The sequence below is a fragment of the Cervus canadensis genome, chromosome 15 (assembly GCF_019320065.1).
Source record: "Cervus canadensis isolate Bull #8, Minnesota chromosome 15, ASM1932006v1, whole genome shotgun sequence".
Classification (NCBI taxonomy): domain Eukaryota; kingdom Metazoa; phylum Chordata; class Mammalia; order Artiodactyla; family Cervidae; genus Cervus; species Cervus canadensis.
Genome location: NC_057400.1, coordinates 74,253,676 through 74,280,357, shown reverse-complemented (window position 1 = coordinate 74,280,357; position 26,682 = coordinate 74,253,676). Strand labels below are relative to the sequence as shown.

The 26,682-nt window shown below is 50.9% G+C and overlaps 1 protein-coding gene across 2 annotated transcripts in view; it reads left to right on the top strand.

Moving 5' to 3' along the window:
* Positions 1-26,682, top strand: part of MYO7B (myosin VIIB) — a 117,051-nt gene that overhangs the window by 49,485 nt on the left and 40,884 nt on the right. For both annotated transcript variants that reach the window (XM_043487445.1, XM_043487444.1), the window contains 13 exons: positions 398-540; positions 2,696-2,809; positions 4,305-4,458; positions 6,852-6,928; positions 8,362-8,481; positions 8,772-8,914; positions 12,667-12,877; positions 13,457-13,592; positions 17,884-18,047; positions 19,935-20,072; positions 21,871-22,023; positions 22,587-22,685; positions 23,086-23,180. In XM_043487445.1, the coding sequence (XP_043343380.1) occupies positions 398-540; positions 2,696-2,809; positions 4,305-4,458; positions 6,852-6,928; positions 8,362-8,481; positions 8,772-8,914; positions 12,667-12,877; positions 13,457-13,592; positions 17,884-18,047; positions 19,935-20,072; positions 21,871-22,023; positions 22,587-22,685; positions 23,086-23,180 (1,747 nt within the window). The remainder of the gene's footprint in view (positions 1-397; positions 541-2,695; positions 2,810-4,304; positions 4,459-6,851; positions 6,929-8,361; positions 8,482-8,771; positions 8,915-12,666; positions 12,878-13,456; positions 13,593-17,883; positions 18,048-19,934; positions 20,073-21,870; positions 22,024-22,586; positions 22,686-23,085; positions 23,181-26,682) is intronic.

Below are 26,682 nucleotides of genomic sequence, written 5' to 3'. Positions count from 1 at the left end.
ATGCACCCAAACTCCCTCAGGAGGGTTCCTGCTTCCCTCATTGCCCGTGGGACTAATTCCGAACTTCTTAGCTTCCTGTTCAAGGAAGCTACTTTGCTGCTTGGCCCCACCTGGGAATGGTTCCATCCATCTTCCTCTGCTTTTCTCCTGTATCCTATGGTCCAGCCAAATTTCCCTTCCTGAAAGCACACTTCATGCTATCTGACCTCCTAACCTTTAGCTGCACTTTGACTTCCTCTTAGCAAACCCTTGGCCGCCACCACTGTCTGGTGTAAGCCTACCCATCCTTCAGTTCTGGACTTAGCTACCTCCTCTGAGAAACCTTCCCAGAAGGTCTCACTAAAAATAAAATTTCTATTCTCTGCTCCCATCGTGGGCATCATCCTCTGGCCCTTAGCCTTTGGAAATGCCAAGACAATCCGAAATGACAACTCAAGCCGCTTCGGGAAGTACATTGACATCTACTTCAACTCCAGTGGGGTGATCGAGGGGGCACGCATCGAGCAGTTTCTCCTGGAGAAATCCCGGGTCTGCCGGCAGGTAAGGCCTCTGCCTACTACCCTGGTCCTGGGGAACCTCCCCTTGCCCTAGGATGGGAATCCGGGGACTGGAGAGGCTTCCAAGAGAGTTCCCTTCCATCACTCTCATACCTCTCTCCCTCCTCCTGGGACCCCCACAGGCCTTATCTCACTGCCATTGAGCCCTGGCCTGAGATGGGCCAGGGACCCCTAAAATTAGATAATGATGGTTCTTCCCCAATATTCAAGGAAATGATAGGGTTTTTTGTTTTGAATTTTCCATCTATATAATTGTCTTCATTATTTGGTGTTTACTACTCCTCACCTCTATTAGAGTTAATTCTGAGGCCAGGTAAGTCCTCAACTGGAGGTGGGTATATCTTCAGATGTATTGGGGACCCTGTCAGAAGGACCTAGATGACACTGTCCAAAAGACCACCTGGCCAGGAAATGAGGTGGCATATGGTTTGTATTGTCACATGGGGCCTCGTACTCACAAGGGCCCACATTTGGTTTAATGCTCTGTTGTCACCATCTCGAAATTCTTAATAACTTTTAGAGAGATTCTCCATGTTTTCATTTTGCTCCATGCCCCACAGATCAAGTAGACAGTTGTAGCTGACAAAGACCCCAAAGTATGACAGCCATATCAGCAGAGTTAACACAGCTTTGTTGGGGGTAGGATACTCCACTCAGGTAATGGTATAACCCCTAACACGTGTGAGTGTGCATAAGCATGCATGCACACACACACATGAAGTTTCAGAATGGGGACATGCCACTGAAGGGGCTGGAGATGTGTATGAGACCAGGCAGACACCTGGACACTGTGGCGAGCTGAAGGAGGAAGCTCACCTTTAGTGACCCCTACCTGCTGCCAGGTGTTTCCCCTGTGTTATCTCATTAGATCTTCACAACAACCAAGAGAAACAGGTCTCTTTGTCCCCATTGTATAGATGAGGAAACCGAGTCCAGGGTAACTTATCTAGGTCCCAGAACTAGTAGAAGGTAGAATCTCTCAGACTCCAAAGTGCTCTCTCCAGAAGTTTATAGTTCTTCACATAGTGGTTGGTGAATTCACAGAATTTGGTCCTCATAGAGACATCCCAGAATGAACAGGAGACTTCTAAAGCAGATCAGAGACAAGTCCTGTCCATGATAAGATTAAAAATTTTGCGGTGGTGGGGGGGCGGGGGGAACTTCCCTTGTGGTCCAAAGGTTGGGACTTCATCTTCCAATACGTGGCATGCAGGTTTGATCCCTGGTCAGAGATCTCACATGCCTTGGGGCCAGAAAACGTATAACAGAAGCAATATCGTAACAAATTCAATACTTTTAAAACGGTTCATGTCAAAAAAAATTTTTTGGCGTGTAAGTGGGATCGCAGAGGCGGACACGACTGAATGGAGCATGCATGCACGCACTCTCAGTAAATGTACTAGTGATGTGTAGAAAGGACACCCAATGGTTCTGAGGGAGAAGAGGAGGTCGTCGGAGGAGTGGGAAGGTGGGGGAAGAGAAACTCCCCCTTTAACACTCTGTACTTGGAACTGCCTGAATTTCACAACAGAGATGTGCTCATAAATAATGTTTAAAAATGCAGAAGACCCAGCTAGGTAAACCTGTGGAAGTCAGGTCCCTGGGGTTCACGAGGTGATAGGAAGTCTTCGTCGTCGTTGTTGCTCAGTTGCTAAGTCATGTCTGACTCTTTCACGACCCCACTAGGCTCCTCTGTCCATGGGATTTCCCCGGCAAGAATACTGAGTGGGTTGCCATTTCCTTCTCCGGGGGCTCTTCCTGGAGGATTAAACTTGTGTCTCCCACATCTCTTGCATTAGCAGATAGATTCCTTGCCACTGAGCCACCAGTGAAGGCTTTACCTAGACTGTAGAGTCGGGAATTCTGAGTCAGAGAGCCTGGATCTGAATCCTGACACCTTGCTTTGCCTGTGACTCTGGACTGCGGGGGGCAGTCAGGCTACAGGAAAGTGCCAGGGAGTGACATTCTAGCCTTGGATGAGGACAGTGACCAGGCATGCTCATCCCTTGGGTCAATGCCAGAGCCCTGCTGGCTGGGGAGGAAGGAAACTGGGACAGGGCTGGGGCCGGGAGACAGTTCTGAGGACCCACAGCCTCAGGGAAGCTGCTTACAAGCTCCTGGAACTCCCTCCCTGCCAGGCCGAGGAGGAGCGGAACTACCACATCTTCTACTGCCTGCTCATGGGGATGAGCGCCGAGGAGAAGAAGCTGCTGTGCCTGGGAACTCCCTCGGAGTACCACTACCTCACCATGGTGAGGCTGTCTGCCCCCTCCCTGGCCCTCCTCCCCTGTCCCCTCCTGCCCCACCCCTCCTCCCCTTCCCACCTCTCCCTGCCCTGCCTCTTACAAAGAGGAAGAAGTAAGAAGGGCCAGTTCTTGCTCAACGTTGGTTTACAGCCTCATAAAAGCCCAGACTCTGGGTAGGCCCCTGGGCGGGGACAGGGGGCTCCCTTTTTCCCTCCTCCACTCCACCCTTCTGTGTTTGGCATCCACTTTACAACCATCAGAGGATTACTCTTGACCATCAGAGTCCTACCCTTGTCCATGTGCTTCCTTGTTTTCCACAGAGCCTGTAGTCCTGCCACACAAGCCTCACCTTCCTTTGGTCCTAATGGACAGAAGGCTCCTGGCCACCCCGTAGCTCCCCCTCATTTCATCCCGGTCACCGTCCTCCTAGGTGCCCGGAGAACTTGAACTCCAGGAGAGCAGAGGCCTTGCTCAGTTGTGTCCCCACGCCTGGAACATTGCCAGACAATCAGTCTCACAAGTGGGGCTTGTGTTGTTGACAAGAGAATGAATGAGATCCAGCTCTTGACACTCTCTCCTGCCTAACCCCTGTGTCCCCTGTCTCTGCCTGAGGCCTTCATCATCTCTTGCCTAAACCAGGGTGCTACTTTCCTACTGGGTGCCCCTTCTCCGCAGACTTGACCCCCAATCTATCATCCACCCCACAGATCTCCCATACAGGGTGCCTGACAGACCGTATTCCTGATCACCGCTTTTTGGAAGTTCCTTGTGGCTCTTTGGCAAGGTTTCCAAGTCCCTCCAGATCCCACCGTCTGCCAGCCTCTCCTCCTCCACATGAGCCCAGCTTCTTTGCAACCTTCTTGCCTCCCATCTCACAGCCTAGCTCAAGCTCTTATCTGCCAAAACCCTCTCTCCCTGTGCTGCCATAAAGCTCAACCTGTGGAACCAGCTCAGGTGCCTCCTCCAGGAAGCCTTTCCCCAGTTCCCAGGAGGGCTGGCTAAGCCCCCTTTTGTCTCAGCGTCTGCAAAAGCCTATGACATAATCTTTCTGCCTCTTCTCCTGGATGCAACAGCGTGCAGAGCAGGGCCAGCTCTCTCCATTAATGAATTCCCAGTAAGTACCCCAGTAGGTACACACAGTGAGCCTTAGAAAGTGTTTGTTAAAGGAATTAACCCATGGTATTCCCCCAAGAGACTGAGGCAGGCATTACCCTGGATGGCTGACAAATAAGAGGCTCAGAGAAACTGAATAACTTAGCTATGGCCGCACAGCTATCAAGCTACCATAGAATTCTGGGTCTATATCACCATAATTCTGCCTTTGGAAATACCTTTGTGTATTTTATGAGCTTGGTCCTCCAGGTGGTCCCATGGGACCCACCCAGAGCCAATGACCAGGGGCCACTTACCAGGGGCCTTTGGCTGAGTCCCTAATACATCCCTGCCTTGCTGGCCCTACAATGGAGAAGGCCCCCAAAAGCTGATGTGTTCAATCTTTCAGGGGAACTGTACTTCCTGTGAGGGGCGCAATGATGCCAAGGACTATGCCCATGTCCGCTCGGCCATGAAGATCCTCATGTTCTCTGACTCCGAAAACTGGGACCTCAGCAAGCTGCTGGCCACTATTCTCCACCTGGGCAATGTGGAGTTCATGGGTAATGCTGTTTCCATCCAAAGTACACCCCTGAGGAGGAAGAATGGAGACTAGAGGAGGAAGAAATCCCTGTGGGTTCTCATCCAAAGGGCCCATCAGAGTCACAATGTGTTGGAAAAGTACATTAGGAATTTTAGCTGTAATTTTAGAGGTCTTGTGGAGTTAGGGCAGAAGATGCCAAAGCTTAGGGCCCTCCAAAGGTGAAGACATTGATCAATCATCCCAAACTTTTGGCTGGAAACCCAAAGGGTAAGCAAAGCCGTGCATGAACGTTGAGTAAGCAAAGCCGTGCATGAACCCGCCAGCCATTTCTAAGCGTCCAGTTGGTCTGGAGACTCAAGTGCCCTGGCCTGTTTTGTTACTGCCCCAAGTGCCTGACAGAAATTACTGACAATCCTCTCTGGAAGAAAGCAACAGCAACACAGAAAGACAAAAAGATGGAAAATATAAAAGAGAAAATAGGAGACCTAGAAGATACAGTGAGAAGATATAGTATACATTTAATTAGAGTTCTAAAGGGAAAGAGAAAGTGTGTGTGCAGTGGGGAAAGACAAAAAAGATAGAAAACAGGAACTTCCCTAGTGGTCCAGTGGCTAAGACTCCCTGTTACCAATCCAGGGTGTCCGGGTTCGATCCTGGGTCAGAGAACTAGATCTCACATGCTGCAACTAAGAGTTCACATGCCACAACCAAAGGACCCGAATGCCGTAACAAAGACCCAACGCAGCCAAATAATAAATAAGTAAATATTTTTTAAAAGATGGAAAATATAAAAGACAGAGTTGAGACTTCAAAGATAGATTGAGAAGATGTAGAATACGTTTAATTAGAGTTCTAAAGGAAAAGAGAGGGTTGGGACTTAAACAACACTTGAAGGCATTATGACTGGCTCTAGATCTAATGAAAGACACCAACTCACACAGCAGTGGAAAAAAAGACAGATTTTTCAATAAACTGTTCCAGGGCGATTGGGTATTCATGTAGAAAACATGAACCACTATCTCGGATCATATAAGGAAATCTACTCCAGCAAGCTGTAGCCGGGTGACCAAACCGGGCACTTGTGCCGGCAAAAAGTGGGTGCTGATAAGCAGGGGGCTTCGGGACATGGAATACTATCAAATGTGATGTTGAGGAATGAAACCAGGCAAAAGAAGGCAGAGAGCTCACACACAAAATCTAAACACATAAAATTAAATGCTACAGGGCTTCGCTGGGGGCTCAGTGGTAAAGAATCTGCCTGCCAAAGCAGGAGACTCACGTTCAATCCCCGATCTGGGAAGATCCCACATGCTGTGGAGCAACTAAGCTACAACTATAGAGCTTGTGCCCAAAGCCCAGGAAGAGCAGCAGCAGAAGCCCACACACTGCAGCTGGAGAGTAGCCTCCACTCTCTGCAATTAGGGAAAAGCCAGTGCAGCAACCAAGACCCGGCACAGCAAAAAAGAGATAAATAAATGTTTTTTAATTAAATGCTACAGAGGAATGCAGTTATTTAGATAACACATAAGTAAACAGGTAAGATTAAATGCAGTTTAGTGATTAAATCAGTGAGGGACAGGGAGGCCTGGCATGCTGTAGTCCATGGAGTCACAAAGAGTCAGACTTGACTGAGCGACTGAACAGTAACAGGGATCAAGATCTAGGTAGTAAAAAGATAAGGAAAAACCAAGGAAGTGGTTTCTGTGGTGGTCAGGAGAATATTGCCTTCAGTGGAGGAGCTGGTCTGAGCAGGAAAGGTCCCAGGTGTTTGTGAAGCTCTGGGTTTGGCTTAAGTGGTTGCTTCACAATGCTGACATAATAATTACCCGTTATAACATACCTTTGGGTTTTATGTATTTCTTATCCATACGCTTTAGTTTACAATTTTTAAGTCTAAAGAAGAAAAAAAAAAAATGACAGAAACAGCTTTCTTTCCTCCCTGCAGCTCAGCGGCCCTAAAGGGAGGGACTCAAAGGGGAAGGATTGAACCAGTAGGTGGGTCAGGAGACCTGCTGAGCTGGGCCCTGCTTCATCCTTTGCTGAATGAATGAACACACCTAGGTTTCTAAGGACAGCAGAGCGGATGGAATGAGACCAATGGGTCATCCTCTCCCTTGATAGACCCCACCCGCCCCACCAGCACCAGACTTCTCCCTCCAACAGCTTCAAACTCCCCTTTGAGTCAGGATCTCAATCTGGGCAGAGGGGGACATACCCTATGAACAGTGGTTAGAATCAAAATGTTGATAGTCCCCAGAGAGGTCTCGACTCTCAGAGGGGGCCTGGGAGATGCAGTGCCCCTCACCCAGGGATGGTTGTCTCTGAGGCATGCGTCTGGGACAGCCTCCCTGGGGCCTCTGTCCCATCCCTTCAGGCCACTTTGCCTCTCAGGGTCATTGCTTCTCTCTGCAGCTGCGATCTTTGAGAACCTGGACTCCTCTGACGTGATGGAGACCCCTGCCTTTCCCACTGTGATGAAGTTACTGGAGGTAACTGCTCTTCTGTCCGCCAGCCTCCTTTTTTTTTATGAGCAGCCCCAGGGCCTGGGCTGAGAGCCCTTCCCAGTCTCCAGTTCCTGCCTCCCAGGCTCTCACTCACCCTCTCCCCTCCAACTCCCCTGCGGAGCACTGCAGGCCCTAGGGGTGGGAATCAGGCCCATGGAGTTAATCATTAACTAAGTCCCGGAAATGTTCAGTTTGACTTGAACATGTGTTTCTTGCCCTTTCCCTGACCTTCTTGCTCTTCCATGGCCTTTACTCAACTTTCTACCCCACCCATTCCCCAGGTTGTCCCCACTCAGCCAATCTGAGGCCTTTACAGCCAAACATCCTTGCCCCATATCCTGGTCCCCAGGGCTTCTCCATGAGTTGTGCTCTTCTGGGCTGATGGAATGTACTCAGACCACTCACCCTGTGTGTTATTTTTGCTGTTGTTATTTTTTGGCTTTGCCACACTGCTGGCCCTGTAGGCATTTAGGCTGTGACCACTGATACTTGTACTTTCTATATAACTTGCAATGCAGGAAGCTCAGGTTCCATCCCTGGGTCAGGAAGATCCCCTGGAGATGGAAATGGCAACCTACTCCAGTATTCTTGCCTAGAGAATTCCATGGGCAGAAGAGCCTGGTGGGCTATAGTCCATGGGGTTTCAAAGAGTTAGATGACTGAGTGACTGACACTTTCACTCTCACACAGCATGTGGGATCTTAGTTCTCCAGTGAGGGATGGAACCTGTGTCCCTTGCATTGCAAGCATGGAGTCTTAACTGCTGGACCACCAGGAAGTTTCCCCTGCACATTATTAAAGAGATCAAATAGAGCCTTGACTTGGAGGACAAGTGATGGGGCTTTGTAATCACACCCCACTAACAGATTCAGTGGAAAATTAATAGAATCAGAAGGGGAAAAAAGCCATCACAATAGGTAGGTACATTTTCCTGCTAATGTTTTTCATGTGGTTGCAGGGTTCTTAGAAACCTTGGGGGTTTGCCAGCCAAGTCTTCTTTGCATGTGGGAGGGACTTCATCCAGACTCTTGTTCATTTGGGTCTCCAGACTCCAGGCAGGAGTGACTTCGGTTGCGGTGTATTCAGATGTCAGTGGCCAGGCCTCAGAACCCTCCATGCCCACTGTTTTCCAGGGTCCACCCGATGATGGGCCCAGTACCAGGAGGCCAGCACAAGACTGGTCAACCAAGCAGCCAGCATCCTCAGGGCCCACCCAGCTGGTGCATCCTTCCCTGACACTGATATCCCAGTGCTCGGACTGACTCTGGACCAGTCCTGCCCAGCATCCTGACTCTGGTCCTAGTCACAGGCATCTCCCATCCTCAGGCTTTGGGCATGGGATGTTTGGTCATGAGAGAGCATGTTGGCACCAGGCCCTGCTCTATCAGCTGTGATGCCAGCCCCTACCTGCCTTCCAGGTGAAGGACCAGGCCCTCCGAGACTGTCTGATCAAGCACTCCATCACCATCCGCGGGGAGTTTGTCACCAGGCCCCTGAACATCACTCAGGCTGCAGACCGGAGGGACGCCTTTGTCAAGGTGCAGAGTTGTGGGAGAAGGGGCCTACATGTCTATGTGTTGAGTGTAGCTCCTTGCCTGGTGAGTGGACAGCAGGAAAGGGCAGAGAGCTGGGCAAGTCCTGACTCTGCCAGTCCCCTGTCTGGTGACCGTGGGCTGCCCAGACTCTCCAGGGTGGTTTCTTGCCTTAAAGTAAGAGTGATCTCCCTCAGTAGGTCCAGTGCCTGTGGCCTTCCCAGATAAACTTGTAGAAAGCAGCAGCCTTCCTCTCATGCATCAAAGCCTGTGGGTTCTACCCCATGTCTCTACAGGGCATCTATGGGCATCTCTTCCTGTGGATTGTCAAGAAGATCAATGCTGCAATTTTCACCCCACCTGCCCAGAACCCCCAAAATGTGCAAAGGACAATCGGCCTCCTGGACATATTTGGTTTTGAAAACTTCCAGAAAAATAGGTATGGAGGTCCCTGCACCTGCTTTCAGAAAAATGAGAGATGAGCTAAGTCCTCCCTAAGCCAACTGGAGGGCAGTCATTCCTCTCCAGACTGGCTGGGAGCAGGGCCTCAACTCCGCTCACAGACACCGGGGTGGGTGCCTCAGCAAGACTGTGCCCTTCCTCAGTGAGGCAGTCCACGCACATCCCCTGGCATCCACAAGCTGTCTAGGAAAGGCCATGTAGCTAACAGCATCATGAGAGTCAGGCTGACACTCCAGCATTCATCACCCGTCTCCAGCTATCCACTCTTCTCACAAACTAGAATGAACTATCACGTGTGGTTAAGGTGAAAGTGGAAATCAATAACACTAATGTGACCGCATCCTTAGGTGGGCTATCATAGTAGGTGATGCGGAAGGCAGGGGCTTTGTGGCCCATCCCCAATTTTTCAGTCTAACAAGGGTAAGGTGAGGCAGGACACTTCTGACCCAGTGTCCCAGCCTGGAGGCTGAAGAGCTGGAGAAATGAAGCAGGTCAGAAAAGTAATTCCCAGCTAAGACTGCAATGAAGACTGGGGTGGAAGTAGACAGAGGCAGCAAGGGGAGCCAGGCCCTGGAGCTAGATGAGGACAGGGGAAGTATCATCAAAGGGCCAGATGAGGAAAAAGGACGGGGGACAAGCAAGCAAGAAGTATCCTACATGTGCAACCTCACTTACCAACGTGACCCTGGTTCATTTAAAGCTCTGGGTGAGACAGAGCCTAAGTCTAGTTCTACTACCAAATGGAATTCAGGTCTGCTCACCCAAAGCACAACAAAGCCAGTCTACTGACACCAGGTTGTGGTGAAGTAAAGCATAGCACTTATTGCAGGGCCAAGAAGAACAGGCAGCTCAAAATCCAAATTCCTTGATGGCTTTCAAGTAAAGTTTTTTAAAGGCAATTTTAGGGGTGAGAGTCACAGGGTACATGATCAGCTTGTGGACTTTCTTCTCATTGGTTGGTGGTAAGGTAATGGGGTGATGTTTAGGGAATCTTAATCATCAGCGTTCTGGTTCCAACCAATCTGGGGTCTACATGCTTGTGACCAGCATGTGGTCACCATACTCCACGTGGACAGGGGCCTTAGTTTCTGCAAAACAACTCAAAAAGATCCATTAAGTCATATGCACACTCTTGAGGAAGGACTAGGACTCTGTTTTATCACTGCACTACTGTTTCTTGACTGCATTGCTTCACTTCCCTAATTGGTCTTGAGTCTGCTCTTAGGACTCAGAGAGGTCATAGGAGACTAAAGCCTTTTGCTACAAATGGGGGACAAGGAGGGAGTTTTGTATCTAGGAGGGCCCCACAGGGTTCTACTTGGTTTCAGTCCCAAGTGGAGGTCTCTGGGCACTGTCAGAGGTGCCAAGGGGCTGTCCTGACCTTGCCATGCCCCTGCCCAAGGTCCTATCACCAACTGAAGGCTGAGAAGGCCCCTTGGTCAAGATGCAAGCCATTCTGAGTGCAAGCACATTGGGATTGCAGGCTCCTAGGACCAGGTCACAGTGGGCAGGTGGGATGGGGCAGGGCTGGGAGAACCCAGCCCAACATGGTGGAAGCTCTAAGGAACAGTAAAGTAAAAAATGATTCCGATCATTGGTTTCTGGCCCTGAGAGGGGCAGCTGAGCAGACCGAGCATATCTTTGGCCACTGTGGAGGTGGATGAGTAGTTTATTTTGGGGGATCTGTCCATTTATTCAGGGACACTCTCCCCGCCCCCCACCCCCTGTGAAGGAGCCACAAGCTGGGTTTGTGGCAGGGCTGCAGTCTGGGGCCCACCTGAAGGAGCAGGGCCATGTCACTCAGCACCCAGTCACTCACCCAACCTGCCTTTTGCAAGGGTGCACCGAGTACTCTTGTCAACTGAAAAAAAGTTCATGACCTAAAAGTTGAGACTTATGTTTTATTCAGCATACATTCCTAGAACTTCAAGCCCAGGGGACAGCATCTCAAATAATTCTGAGAAAAATGCTCCAAGGAGGCGAGGGTGGAGCCAGGATATATAGGAGTTTTTTGCAACAAAGGGAAGGTAGAACATCAACAAATTATTGTTAATAAAAGAAAACTAGATATCTCAAGTTAAGGTATTTCGCACTTTTCTGTGTATGGAAAGATGCAAGAGTCTGCAATGATTTCAGTGAAATCATGCCTTTGACATGAATCTCAGATATCTGGGGCCAGCATTCTGTGTGTTCACATCCTGAGTTTCTTCAAGCTGTGAGTGGCTGCAATCTGATGGGGCTTCCCCAATGGCTCAGCAGTAAAGAATCCACCTGCATGCAGGAGACGTGGGTTCGATTCCTGGGTCAGGAAGATCCCCTAGAGGAGGAAATGGCAACCCACTCCAGTATTCTTGTCTGGAAAATCCCACGGACAGAGGAGCCTGGCAGGCTACAGGCCAAAGGATCTCAAAGAGCTGGGCGTGACTGAGTGACTGAGCACACAGGCAGTCTGACGACTGCTAGTGGGCCAGTATTCCTGGTCTCCGTCCTGAGTTACCTCAGGGCTCATTGCAGGGGTGGCTGACGGCTACAACATCCCTCCACACTGTCCAGGCAGTGGGTTAGCAGACCTGAACAATCAGCCTGAGGTGCCATAAGGTTTTGCATAAATGGGAAACCCATCCTGAGGAAGAAATGCCTAAGTGAGACCCAAAGGATGAACCGAAAGAGCAGGTCAGAGAAAGGAGGGTCTCCATGTGTGAAGACTTAGAATGAGAGAAGGGCAGGGTGCCCTGTTGGAGAAGGAGGTGGCAACTCACTCCAGTATTCTAGCCTGGAGAATTTCATGGACTAGAGGAGCCTAGCAGGCTACAGTCCATGGGGTCGCAAAGAGTCAGACACGGGTGAGCGACTATCACTCACAGAGTTCCCTGTGTCCATTCCCTGGAAGTGTTGGGCAGGCTTTCTACTGCATCACTGTCTGTCTGGATCCTGAAAATAATGGGAGCTCAGGTCCACAAGGATTCAAAGCAGGGGGAGAGCTGGCTGAGGGTGGGGATCCTAAAGCTCTGTCTAGTGGCCATGGAGAGTGGTTGGAGGGGTGAGGCTGGAGGCAGACAGAGCCACAAGGCGGTTGTTACTGTGCTCCAGGTAGGAAAGAAGGGTGACCTGGATTAAAGGAGCAGCAGTGGGAGTGAAAAGAAGTAAACAGATCAGGTGCTGTGTTGGACAGAGCATAGACTGGACTTTGGCAACTGATTGGAATTGGGGAGGAGGGAGAGGTGTCAGGTATGATGGCCTGGTTTCTGACCTGAGCCAGGGGTGATGAGTGGAGGGATCATTTCTGGAGGTGAAATGGAGCCCAGGAGGAAGAGCAAGTGGGAGGATTGGGGGAGTGTGTCTGATTGATGCAAAGGAGCCCAGCCATCAATGACGGGTCTCCAGAAGCTCGTCTTACTACCAAAGCCGCTTGCCCACGGGGCAGGGTAGCTACTGGACCCTTGGTCCCCCAGAGATTGTCTCCATGTCAAGGCAGCCTAACTTGGCAGAGGATCCTGCTGGGGACCCTATGGAGTCAAAGTCGGGGCTTGATGCTAAGTGGAGCCTCCTCATTTCTCTGAATCTGTTTGCTGTGGGATGGAGGAGGGGAGGGAGGCAGAGGCAGAGGAAGAGGGAGACTGTCTGTCGGCATGTACGGTGTTTGGGGGTGTGCTCTGTGGGTGCACATGTGTGGGGCTGTGTGCCAGGGGCCGGCTGCAGGGACAACCACGCCAACCTTGCCCCCTGCAGCTTCGAGCAGCTCTGCATCAACCTGGCCAACGAGCACCTGCAGCAGCTCTTTGTGCAGCACGTGTTCATGGTGGAGCAGGAGGAGTACCGCACAGAGAGCATCGCCTGGGACTACATCCACTACACCGACAACCGGCCGACCCTGGACCTGCTGGCCCTCAAGCCCATGAGCGTCATCTCCCTCCTGGATGAAGAGAGCCGCTTCCCACAGGTGTGCCCCTGGGCCAGCCACCCCTCAGGGGGAGACCCCATGCCTGGGAAACTCCACGGCTGCTGAAACCTCTGCCTGGGGGTTAACAGAGTAGCCCCAGCCTTTCAGCCTTCCTCTCCTTCAAGGCTCGCCTCCTGAGTCCACCCTCACTTCTACTCCTCAGCATAGATTATTTAGATTCAAGAACACACCCCCAAAGAGGGTTGGTTGAGCCTTGTGGGCCAAGGGCTGCACAGAGTGCAGGACAAGGCAACCCTTTCCTTCTTGCTTTGGGGGACTCTGCATGTCTCTGGGGAGATGGACTCTCACACGTAGTCAGTAAGAGCTCTGATCCAGAGAAGGGAGATGCTCTGCTCCCTGGGAAGGCTACAGCCAGCGAGCTGGCATTCTCTTTTCCTGCCTTGGCCCGCACTCAGGCAACAAGCCCCTGCCCCCGACACATCTGCTTGCTGTCTGTAGAAAGGCTCTCAGTCATTCTGAACCCAGTTGCTTTGCCCTTTGAGAGAGCCCCTGAGACCTGGGGGTGTACCCAGTGGCTGGGCTCTGGGTCCTCGGCCCATAAGGCATCCGTTCTTCCAGGGGACAGATACCACCTTGCTGCAAAAACTGAAGAGTGTCCACGCTAACAACAAGGGCTTCCTACAGCCCAAGAACATCCACGATGCCCAGTTTGGCATCGCCCACTTTGCTGGCGAGGTGCACTACCATGTAGAAGGTAGGTGAAGCTCCTCTCCACAGTCCCTTCCTTCCAAATCTGGAGCGCCCCAGGGAGGCCATGGAAAGAAGGCTAGGTCATTTTGCAGAGCCAGCAATGGGACAGAGGGAATGGAATGGACCAGGCATGTATGTTTGTGTTTTATTTTGTTGGTAATAGTTCTACTGAGAGATAACTCACATACCATAGAATTCACTCATTTGAAGTCTACAACTCAATGGTTTTTTAGTATATTCATAGAATTATGCAGCTGTTGCCACAATTTTAGAACATTTACATCACCCCTCAAAAGAAATCCCCATTAGGGGCTTCCCTGGCAGTCCAAAGGTTAAGACTCTATTCTTCTAATGCAGGGGCTTGCATTCAGAAAAACAAAAGGAACTCCTATTAGCAGTCATTCCTCATTGCTCCCCAATTCTCCCCAACCCCAGCAACTACTAACTTCTGTCTCTATGGACTTGCCTGCTCTGGACATTTCACATAAATGGAATCATATGCCGTGTGGCCTTTGTGACTGGCTTCTCTCACCTGACATAGTGTTTTCAATGTGCATTCACACTGCAGCATGTTTCTGAGCTTGTTTCTGCATACTGCAGGACCACCTTCCACAGCACAGATATGCCACTGTTTGTTTATCCCTTCATCAACTGATGGATACTTTTGGCCATTATGAGTAATGCTGCTATTAACCCTCATGTACAAGTTTTTATGTGGACATATGTTTTCACTTCTTTTGGACACATACCTAAGAGGGGAATTGCTGGGTCATATGGTATTTCTATTTAACTTTTGGGATAAGCACCAAACTGTTTTTCAAAGTGGTTGCACCATTTTACATTCCCATTAGCAATGTAAGAAGTTGCCAATTCCTACAGCTCCTTACCAACACATGTTAATTGTTTTCTTTTTTTTTTATTGTAATTACCTTATCAGATACAGAATTTGCAAGTATTTTCTCCTATTCTGTGGGATATCTTTTCGCTCTCTTGGTAGTGAAAGTGTATATGCTGAGAGAAGGCTGGGCATGTTTTTAAAGACTTTATTTGTCTGTTGACTGTGCTGGGTCTTCACTGCTGCACGTGGGCTTTCTCTGGCTGTGGCAAGCAGGGGGTCCTCTCTCCTTGGGGCGTGGTGCGAGGGCGTCTCAGTGTGGGGGCTTCTCTTGTTGCAGAGCTCAGGCTCTAGGGTGCAAGGGCTTCAGTGGTTGCAGCACGCAGGCTCAGTGGCTGTGGCCTGTGGACCCTAGAGCCCACAAGCCTCGGTAGTTGTGGCGCGTGGGTTTAATTGCTGCATAGCATGTGGGATCTCTCTGGACCAGGGATATAACTCATGTCTCCTGCATTGACAGGTGGATTCTTAACCACTTGGCCACCAGGGAAGTCCCAAGCATAGTTTTGATTGGAGAAATAAGAGGCTGAGGCGGTCAAGCTGCCGGTGTGCTTAGGAAAATGGGAGAGGTGGCCAGTGTGTGCTGCGATCGGGAAAATGAGGTGGAAAGCCATAGGTCACTCTGTGTGGCTTGTAAGGAGAACTGAGGAGCTACTGTGGTCTAACTGGGAACTTGGAGTCAGGGATGCTCCAAGTACACTTCAGGTGGAGGGACAAGGCAGTGGGAGCGGCTGCTGTTTTCACACGGATGAAGGCAGGTGTCCGAGATCAGGGGATTATTTCTGTTGGAGAAATGAGTGGGTAAGGGGGCTCCTTTATAACTCCCACCAGATCCTGGCTCTGGGGCTTTTCCAAAAGCTGGGAGACCAGAGCTAGTGGGACTTCAGAATTCCAGAACACAAAGACACTGAGCACATCAACCTCCATGGGCTACTCAAGGCCAAGTTCTAGTTTTTGAAGTGATCTGAAACTTCCATGTATGCTAAGATTAAGGTAGTTTCTTTAGGCTTTTGGAGTACAAAATTCTGTGAATGCTCCTTAAAACTGAGCCTGCTGGGTTTTTTTCAGTGCCCTACTATCTTCATGACTTAAGTCCTATTACTCTGTCTTTTGGCAGGGATGGGGTGGGGGGAAGTTTGAGCCCAGGTGTGCCTCAATCATCCCCCCAAAAGCACCTGGGGCAGGGAGGCTCTGTCTAAGCCTGGAAGGGCGCAAGGTAACATCACGTGCCTGCTCGCCCCATCTGCAGAAGGCAGTCTTCCAGCACAGGGCTGGGAGAGGGGCTTATGTGCCAGCCTACTCTTCAGGTGGCCCTGGAGCCTGGCAAAGCAAGCTTGCTCTCACCACTCTCAGCGTGGTGAGGGCGGCTCGGTTCGATCTCTTGGCCCAGTCTTCTCCTCTGACAGCACCTGCCGGCAGAGAGGGAATCAAGCTTCCTTCTTCCACCATTGACATGGCCTTCCCAGACCCCACACGAGGCTGTGCAGGCATGCACAGAGCACCCCACTAAAATGGGGTGACTTAAAGGGAGAAGACAAGTCAGAGTCGGGTGCTTGTGAGGTGCAGCCCTCAGCAGGCCCCCAGTCATCGTCTGGCCTGGTTTTGAGAAGCAACTGTCCTCTAGCGCCTTCTTCTTGCAGTTCTGTGCCCTGCCTCAGGCAGGTCCACTCTCTCCCATGGCGGGAGGGGATATGTGCTGTCCACTCACCCCCAGACCCACACTGTCCACTGGCCAACATTCCCATAGCAAAGTTCCACAGAGAGGTACAGGAACGCATTTTCTCACAGTTCCAGAGGCCGGAGTCCAAGACAAATGTCAGCAGGACCGGTTCCTTCTGAAGTCTCTCTCTGGCATCTTTCTTGTTCCCGTGCATGTCTGTGTCCTAATCTCCTCTTCTTGTAGGACACCACTCCGACTGGATTAGGGCCCATCATAACAGCCTCATTTTACCTTCATTACCTCCTCAAAGGCCCTCTCTCCACACACATTCTAAGGTACTATGGGTTAGGGCTTCAGCATATGGATTTGGGGAGCAAACAGCTCAGCCCACACATGCCCCCCTCCCTAACTTCTAGAGGCTCACTCCTTAAGCTGCAGGGGCCTCTGGCTCTAGCACGTTGTTCCAAGGTCCCAGAGCAAGGTTGGTAGAAGGGCCCTGGGGCACCCAGGCCCTCAGGGTCTCCTTAATAAGCGACAGACATGCTTCATTCCCAAACCTCCTCTGTCCAGGCCCATGCATGTGTGTGCACACGTGTGTTCACTCAAGTGCTCACATGTATGTGCACACACTGTCTGTGGGCACATGTTCAATTCCAAGACCAATGCAGTTTATACTTATAATGAGGAAAGAAATATGTCTCAGGACCTCATAATCAGCAAGTCACCTACCCCTGCCCCCTATCCTTGAAGCCAGGAAGCCAAGTGGTGTTTAATTTCTTTCCTTCCCCGTTTTGGGCTTCTAGGAAGAGCAAAACAGCTGTTGCCCCCCCTTGCTGGTTCCACAGGGACATGTGAAGCAGCTGCCCCCGCATAGACTGGCTGCTGGGCAAGGGCGGGCCTCCCAGCAGGAGTGGCCAGGCCTTCCCGTCCAGATTGCAAGCCCCCTGGACGTGGCCAGGTTGCCAGATTTTCAGAAGTTATGGGGGTGGGCAGGCTTCTGCACTTTCTCCTTTTCCTTCTCTTCTGTTTTGGCTCCTTTATGTAGACAAGCAGTTGGCTCAATCAGACTTGCCCAGGGTTCCCCAGAAATTCAGAGCCCTGACGAGAATCCACAGGCACCACCCTCGGGGAGGTCTGAATGGACACTCCATCCGCTGTGCTGTTGGTGGGTTCCCAGGTGGACATGGCAGTGACGGCAGGGACTGGGAGGGGAAGGGACTCGCTCCCACCTCTGGTCCACCTGGGGAGCTGCGGCTGATGGAACAGATGGGAAGGCCTCAGGCTTCCCTGAGCTGAACGACAGGGCCCAGGTGAAGGGCCACACAGGGCAGATGGGAGCCACGTGTGGGTCAGTAGGGCCTCCTGGAATAGATGATGCTTGAGCTGTCCTTGAAGCACAAGCCAGCATTATCCTGGAGGGCTTAGGAGGGAAGAACTCCCCAGAGATCTCTTGGGGGCCATAGGCCGTCAGGAGAGGGGAGACCCCTGGGGTTGGGCACAGGTTCTAGGGGAGAGAGGAGACCCCCTGGGGTGGGGTGCAAGCTTGGATGAGGGAGTTTGGGGTGGGGATGGTGGGCTGTGGGGGCTGCGGGGTGTGGATGTGACACCACTTGGTGCTGAGCGGAGGCACTGGCTGCCAAGACGTGGGGAGATGGAGGCGGGCATGGTGGCCTCCTGCCTGCACCTCACCCTCCCCTCCCCAGTCTGAGCTGGCGGGGGTTGGGGGGCTCTGCTTCCCCGCAGGCTTCCTGGAGAAGAATCGGGATGTGCTGAACAGGGACATCCTCGCCTTGGTCCACTCCTCCCAAAACAAGTTCCTGCGGGAGATATTCGGGCTGGAGTCCAAGGAAAGCAGGCGGGGCCCTGGGAGCCTCATCCGGGTGAAGGCGGGCAGCCAGCAATTCAAGGTGGGCTCTGGTGGCCCTGCTCTGCCCAGGGCCTGGGGGGCAGACAGGCCTGGAGAGGCCCCACTGCCTGGGGTCTGGGGTCAGAGATTCTCAATTGGGGTGCAGAGGTAGTGAAAAGGGGGTGAGGTGCTGTGGGGGTGGTGGCCAGGGGCAGGAGCACGGGACTCTGCCTGCTTCCCAGTGAGTAGTGGTCTCTGTAGGACTCACTGAGTTTGTTGATGTTATTTCTGTCTATATTGGTCTCTGTGTGTTTTATGGGGGGTGTGGAGTATGTGGTATATGCGTACTTTGTGCAGTGTCTAGTATGTGTGTGTGGTATGTAGAGTGTGTGTGTGTGTGTGTGTGTGGTATATGTGGGGTATATGTGTGTTTTGTGGGTGTGTGAGTGTGTAGATGGGGTGTGCGTGTGTGTGTATGGTGTGATGGCAACAGCCCTGGGCCATCTGATCAGGGAGGAGGGAGCAGAGAGCCCCTGGCACTCCTCAGAGCAGCCTAGGACATCATGGCAGGGTGGGGGTCTCCCTTCACCCCTTAACAGTGACTGTTCCAGAAAATCCCTGTGAGTCATCTGAGGAGGAGCTCCCCTACCCCTGGGCCAGGAGATGAGGCTGGCGCACTGGCACAGGAACTGTGGGTGCAGGCATAGGAACCCACAGCCCCCTAATCCATGCTGTAGTCAGCTCTGGCCACACTGAGGTGCCCCACCCCCACCTCCACGGGAGCTCCTAACACTTTAGTGCCCAGGGCCCACAGCATGACCACACGCAGAGTCAGCCAGAGAGGCACCAAGGAGCTATGAGGCTTGTAGGAACAACCCAGGTCTGGAACCAGGTGGAGCTGAGCCAGACCCTCTGCCCTCATGGACCCACACTGGACTCCACAGCTGAGGCCGGAGCACAGCCTGGTCCTGGCCCTCTGGGGCCTCCAAGGCTTGTCCACAGGTTTCAGGGAGCAGGAACAGGAGGAAAATGCATTATTTTAAAACCAGGAGAATGCTGCCAATTGTTACTATACCTGCCAGGGATTCCATCCTATTCTCAGAGGCATTAAAGCATGAATTCGAGTCTCCAGACTGATGCAATTTGGCAGTACATATGCCAAATTGCTCAAGCGCATTTGACCTTGGAAAAAGTTTGATCAAGGAGCACACCCAAGATCAGTATGGAACAAAAACACACACTACTCTTAGCCCAAGGCTTTCCCGGTGGCTTAGTGATAAAGAATCCACCTGCAATGCTGGAGACACAGGAGACTTGGGTTCGATCCCTAGGTTGGGAAGATTCCCTGGAGGAGGGCATGGCCACCCACTCCAGTATTCTTGCCTGGGAAATCCCATGGACAGAGGAACCTGGTGGGCTACAGTCCATGGGTTCACAGAGTTGGACACAACTGAAATGACTGAACACACACTTACACACTCTTGGCCTGGGGCTTGGGTTCTTTGTTTTCTCTTGCATCCATTATTTTAATACATTTTTTAAAAATTGTATACATTTACAGTAATGCTTACAATGTACAGTACATAACATTCAAAACAAGCATACAAAATCTACACAAAAACTGAAAAATGTAGAATGGCAAGGTAAAAATTAACATTGTCTCCTCACCCTGGTGCATCTCACTTTGGGGTCCCCACTCCTAGACAGGAGGCTTGCCCAGCTTTACTTGCCCACCTTTACTTACTTTACTGGGAACTGCAGGTTCCCAGTATCTACAGGGTCTCTGCACATAGTAGGCACTTGGGGAACCTATGCTAAACGAATGGATGAGTGACTGGATGAACGTAGCCCTGCCCACCTGTGGGACCTCAGCAGAAGCCCTCTCTGTGCCATGGGTCAGCTGTGCCCTGGACTGAGCTCCACTTGTGCCCTGTGCTTCTGTCTACAGTCTGTAGACTCCAGCAAGCAGCCCTCCACCTTGGCTGGCCAGTTCAAGCAGTCTCTGGACCAGCTGATGAAAATCCTGACCAATTGCCAGCCCTACTTCGTCCGTTGCATCAAACCTAATGACTACAAGAAGCCACTGGTAATGAGGGCAGTCTGGGGACCTGCACAGGACGAGGGGAGGTATCTAATGGAATGAATCTGATAGCATCTGAAGTCATGTCACTCCCTTCACCAGTGCCTGGGCAGCTTTAAAGCTATCTGCCCCCATTTTACAGCTGGGGACACTGAGGCAAGGTGGCCAGTGTAGACCATTTGAAGGTCGGTGACTTTCAAGGCTTTGGATCTCCCAGACCTCAACTGTCTTCACACTGCCATTCGCTTGCCATTGGCCAAGTGTGCTGCTTCTCACCAGCTGTGAGCCTCAGTTTTCTCTTCCATAAATTCTGGATCTGCCAGCCTGCGGGGAGCAGCAAGGGTTGCACATGACTTTGTGTGTGTGTGTGTGTGTGTGCCATATCTGCATAAGTAAACCACACTCCATAAGGGCAGCAACCAGTACTGTGATTTTAGAGGCTGACACCAACTACTGGTCACTGAGACCTGAGGCCATTAAACCCTTGGAAAGTGGCTTTATCTACTTATGTGCTGGGTGGGAGCCTGCTGCCTTGGATTCCAGCTGGGCAATCCCACTCAGAAATTGCAAATTTAAAGGCTTCCAGACATGAGAAGATGCCATCTGAAAGGAGATAAAATGATTCCGAAAAAAAGTCTTATAAGAAAAAAAAATATTAATTAATAAATTCCTTTTTTGAAAGTATAAAATTATATGAAATTCAGGCTGGCCCAGGAAATCCAAAATGCATCTTCTTTAAAGGCACAATGCATAGATGTTAGATAGTAACTGTGCTCCCAAAGGCCCTCTGCCACAGGTGAGGGCCTGAGGGTCATGCTCAGGTCTAGTGGGTGCCCCTGGCTGAAACCTCTGGGAGATGGCAGCTCCTGTGCAGGTATAGGGGAACCCAGGCTGAGGGGCCAGGTGGGCTCAAGGTTGGAAATCTGGCTCTGCCACTTAAGAATATGTCTCTGAGGCTCAGGCACCTCATCTTTAAATTGGAGCTAAGTACCCCCTCCAAGTAGAGCTATTGTAAAGATTAAAGGATAAACAGCAGGTCCACCAGAAATACTGGACAAATGGAAGCTAACTAGTTGCCCAAAACTGCTGGGTGGTCCTTGACCCCAGTAGCAGCTGCCTCGGTGGCCCTCCATGTTTCCAAGTGGATGACTGCCTGCTGGTAGACTTGCCAGATTGGAGGGCATGCCCCTAGTCCCCAGACACTCCTGGCTCCAGATGGAGGGGGCCCCTCTAGGGTGCCAGCCATGGCTGAGCCCCCATACGCTTGTGCAAAGCATTGTGATCAAACTCCTCTACAAATAGCTATCTCTGGAGGATGCAGAGACTAAATTGATTACAATATTTTCTGAGTCTAAGTAGGAAATGTACTTCTTCCTTCCACTAGAGTGGGAGGCATAATGGTGCCCCTACCGGAAGGATCTCAGGGGCAGTGGTCACCCCAACACTGGCAAGGTCAGGAGGAAACTGTGTTCTTTGGGATCACTGTTTGGGGGCATTTAACAATATTTTAAATGTGGCATATGCAAAAAAATTTTCTATTCCTCATACTCTGCATGTCCTTAAAATGAGGGAAATATTTGCTCTTCTTGTGGATGTCCCAGTGTGTATGTGATGGACTTTTATTTCCTTGGAAACACTTCCAGGACTTTTCAGCGACTTCAACCAAATAGCTCTTCAGAATAGAGTTTTCATGAAAGCAAGTGTTTGCTTCGTTCCCTGCCTTTGGGGACAGCGGCAGAGGTGGTGGCAGGTGGTTGGGAAGGGGGCGGCCCGTGCTATCAGCCCCTCTCCTCTGCAACCGCAGCTCTTCGACCGTGAGCTGTGCATCCGGCAGCTGCGTTACTCGGGGATGATGGAGACCGTGCACATCCGCAAGACCGGCTTCCCCATCCGCTACTCATTCGAGGAGTTCTCACAGAGGTTCCGGGTCCTGCTGCCTAGTGCCGTGCACGCGGAGGTGTGTGTCCCCGCAGCCTGGCCGGCAGGCCCCAAAACACAGCGTGCACACCCTGGAAACCCGGGCGCCTCAGGGCGCCCCCAACCTCCCAGTTTCAAGAGGGCTCGGGCCCCTTCTTGATGCCCAGGGGCCGAAGCTTTGAAATGACCCCTGTTTCTGCTTCCCTTCTCTGGAGGAGGCTCGCGGCTGAATATTTTGCTTCTAGGAGCAACCAAAGTTTAAAGCAAATACTCCCTTTTAGGGCAGAATGTCACAGAGGTGATGTGTGGCCAGGGAGCAGGAAGTCCGTCCTATCCTTCCCCCGAACACTCAGCCATCCCAAAGTTTGGACTGCCCGTGTCCAAGGGCCACACTGAGACCCCACGGCCTTGGAAGCATCGTGGTCTCGTAATCCTCTGGACCCCATCCTTGGTCCAGGGCGCCGGGTGCTTGTGCCCTGGCCCAGCAGCCCCTGACGGTGACTCCTGTGGGAGCAGAGAGACCCCGATCCCTCAGAAGCCCCTGAGGAGGGACCTCCACCTCCTGTGTGACTCTACCGAGCCACTCCTGTTTCTTCCTGGCAGCTCCGGAACAAGTTTCGTCAAATGACCCTGCGCATCGCCGAAAGGTGGCTGGGGACAGATAAAGAATGGAAAATGGGAAAGACCAAGATCTTCCTGAAGGTGAGGGCCTGAAGCCTGTGTGGCTGGTCTGGTGCCCATGGGCGCCTGCGCCATGCCTAGCCCCTGCCCTCAAGGAGCCCTGGTCATAGAAAACCATGCTAGGGGAAAGGGAGGCAAGGAGTCACCGAAAGAGCCCAGCCCAGCCTGTGAAAGCCCGGGCGGCTTCTTAGGAGAGGATGTTTAGGACAAGACCTAAGGAGACAGACAGGCTGCCTCCAAGCTACTGAGCTCTGGGCTCAGAGCCACATCAGTGGCAACTTGAGAGCAGGTCTTTCAACCCCTGCCCGCTCTCCCGGGAAGAATCTGAGAGATCCTGACTTCTAGAGACAGAGCCCTGGCTGCAGGTAGGGGCTTGGGGGTGAGGCGGGGCAGTTATGTGATGAGAACTCTTCTGTTCCAGGAAAACCAGGACACCCTACTGGAGGTACAGAGGAGTCGGGCCCTGGACGAGGCTGCCATCAGAATCCAGAGAGTCCTGCGGGGCTACAAATACAGGTGCAGGCCCTTCCCCAAGCCCCTCCCCACCCACACATCCACACACTCTGTCCCCTGGGCAGGCCTGTACCCCTTAAACCAGGGTCACATGTTCCCTGTCATCTATCTCTGGGCGTAACTGAGGCAGAAGAGCTTTCGCAACCTCCTGACCAGGGACACTGCCGTCTGTGTTGGCAGAGAATTTCTAATACATGATTTGAATGTTTAGGGGTGAAGGGCAGAATCGACCAGTGTGTTCTCGACCATATTTTGATTCTCCTTCAATTATCTTAGAAAACATATGGATTTGGGTTTATGAGGTGGTTGGTTTTGGAGGGAAGAAAAGAACCATCTTTGACTCAATTCCCTGGTCAGTAAATAGGTAATGCTTGAATTTCAGCCCAGGTTCAGCAAATCAGCCATATTACTGCCTCCCTTACCCTCACCATGTCCAGTGAAACTGAAAGTTGCTCAGTCGTGTCCCACTTTTTGCGACCCCATGGACTATACAGTCCATGCAATTCTCCAGGCCAGAATACTGGAGTGGGTAGCTGTTTCATTCTCCAGGGGACATTCCCAACCCAAGGATCAAACCCAGGTCTTCCGCATTGCAGGCAGATTCTTTAACAGCTGAGCCATCAGGGAAGCCCAAGGATACTGGAGTGGGTAGCCTGTCCCTTCTCCAGGGGACCCTTACCATGTTCAGAGGACTCTACAGATACCACGATGCTGTTCCCTGCTGTCCCACTGGCCTGTTACCAACCACAGGAAGGCGTGGAAACCCAGATGGGACAAAATAGGAGAAAGTGGCTGAGTCACAGGAATAGAGGCTGTGGGCACCTGTGAGAAGGGTCATGAGGCAGGGCAGTGTGGCTTGGAAGGCCATACAGGTGCAAGAGTCCCCAGTGGTCTCCAGTGACATTGTGGGGGATGGACTGCCCATCAAGGATGACTTCCCGCTCAGCCTTTTCTGACACAATACAGATGAGGGTGGGAATCTAGGCTTTCCACTGGGCATTTTCTGGTGTAACTGTAGGTGAGAACCACAGTTGTTTAAATAGTGTTTCACTGGAGTAGACTGGTTATCATCTAAAAATTTTGTGTCTTGCTAAACTGTCCCTTTTCTGGTCTTTTTACTAGAGAGAGAAGGCTTTTCTTGGGGTTTTTTGGTCTGTTCCCATTGTCATTCTGGATTTTCTACTTCTTCAGCTCCTAGTCTGGGGTTCATGAGACAAAAAGAAGCTCAGAGAAGTTACCACTGTCTGAGATCCTTAGCTTGTCTTCCTTCTCATCCTCCATCTTTCAGGGTCTTCTTCATATTTGTTTTAGGTATAATGTCTAAGGGTTTTTAGTCATAGTTAGCAGGAGAGGTAAGGAAAAGTATATTTACTCCATCTACCCAGAAGTGATCACTATTGATAATTGCAGTGTTATTGCTGTTCTGGCCAATGCAATTAGACAAGAAATTTTTTTAAAAGATAGAAATAGAAATCAGGGTTTCTCAACTTCAATACTATTGATATTTATTTTATTTATCTACTTATTTTTGGCTGTGCTGGATCTTCATTGCTACACACACACTTTCTCTAGTTGTGAGTAGGGGCTACCCTCTGGTTGCAGTGCAAGGGCTTCTCATCGCACTGGCTTCTCTTGTTGTGGAACACAGGCTCTAGGGTGCATGAGCTTCAGTGGCTGTGGTTTGCTGGCTCCAGAACACAGCCTCAGTGGTTGTGGCACATGGGCATAGTTGTCCCTCAGCATGTGGAATCTTCCCAGACCAGGGATTGAATTGATGTCCCCTGCATTGCAAGATGGATTCTTAACCACTGGAACCCCAGGGAAGACCCACTACTGACATTTTGCTTGGATAACTTTTTGTTATAGAGGGCTATCCTGGGCATGGTGGGATGTTTAGCAGCATCTAAACTCTACTTACTAAGATGCCAGTAGCATCCTCCTCCCCAACGCCCCAGTCATGGCAACCAAAAATGTGTCTAGACATTGCCAAATGTGCCTGGGGAGCAGAATCACCCCCAGCTGGTGAGGACTACTGGTACGTCAGAAAAGAGACAAAATTTTCTTTAGACTATTCAGTTGTTTACTTTGGCCTTCTATTAGAATCATCATGTAAGTGTGTGTGCACATGCATTAAAAATATTATATGTGCAGACATATATTCTTTGCCCACCAACAAAGATTCTGACTTAATTGGACTGGGTGGCACCCAGACATCAATAAATATTGAAGTTCTTCAGGAGATTTTTTTCTTGTTTTTGTCTCCCAGCTTTATTAAGGTGTAATTGACATACAATACCATATAGGTTTAAGGTGTACCACATAATACGGAGGCCTGGCGTGCTGCAGTCCATGGGATCGCAAAGAGTCAGACATGACTGAGCAACTGAACAACGACAACGTAATGATTTGACTTACATCATGAAACGATTACCACAGTAAGATTGTTGCTGTTGTTTAGTCACTAAGTCACATCCAACTCTTTTACAACCCCATGGATTGCAGCCTGCCAGGTTCCTCTGTCTATGGGATCTCCCAGGCAAGAATCCTGGAGTGGGTTGCCATTTTCTTCTCCAGGGGATCTTTCCAACCCAGAGACTGAACCCGCATCTCCTGCATTGGCAGGCAGATTCTTTACCACTGGGTCACCAGAATTATTATTGTATCCATCTTCTCATATAGATACAAAAACAAAAGAAATCTTTTTTTGCTTTTGATGAAAATCCTCCTTAGGGTTTGCTCTAACAACTCTCATATGTACCATAGAGCAGTGTTCACTCTAGTCACCATGTGAATTTCATCCCTAGCACTTAGTTATAACTGGAAATTTGCACATTTTGATCACCTTCATCTAAACCCCTCTGCCCTTACTTCCCGAGAGTGATTTTTAATATGCTCAAGATCTACTGTTCTAAACCTAAGAAAATATCCTGAAAAATTATTAGAAGTGATAAGAAAACTCGGCTAAGTGTGGGAAGAAAGATACATCCATATGCACCTCTGACTCTCCAGAGGCCAGGTTTCAGATCACCCCTCCGTTTTCAGCTCACTTCCCTTTCTGTTGGAGGAGGGCGTGGCAACCCATTCCAGCATTCTTGCCTGGAGAAAACCACGGACAGAGGAGCCTGGCAGGCTCCAGTCCACGGGGTGGCACAGAGTCGGACACGACTAAGTGACTTAGCACTAGCACTTCCTCCTTTTGGAGGGAGCAGTCAGATGGCCCTTGCCAGGCTGCCAGCGCCTAGGTGCTGCCCTAGGTTTGACCTGCCCCCAGAGAGGCGCTCTGGTACTAAGATTTCTGACCTGATTTCGGTAGACTCCTGGGCTAGTGGCCAGAGGAGGGGGCAAGGAATAAAAAGTTGGAAACCGGTTTTATACCTTCATAGATCTTTGGGGGCAGTGAGGAAATTATTCCTCCTCATTCTAAAAACTGGACTGTCCTCGGAATTCCCTGGCAGTCCAGGGGTCAGAGCTGCACACGGCCACTGCAGGGGGCACAGGTTTGATC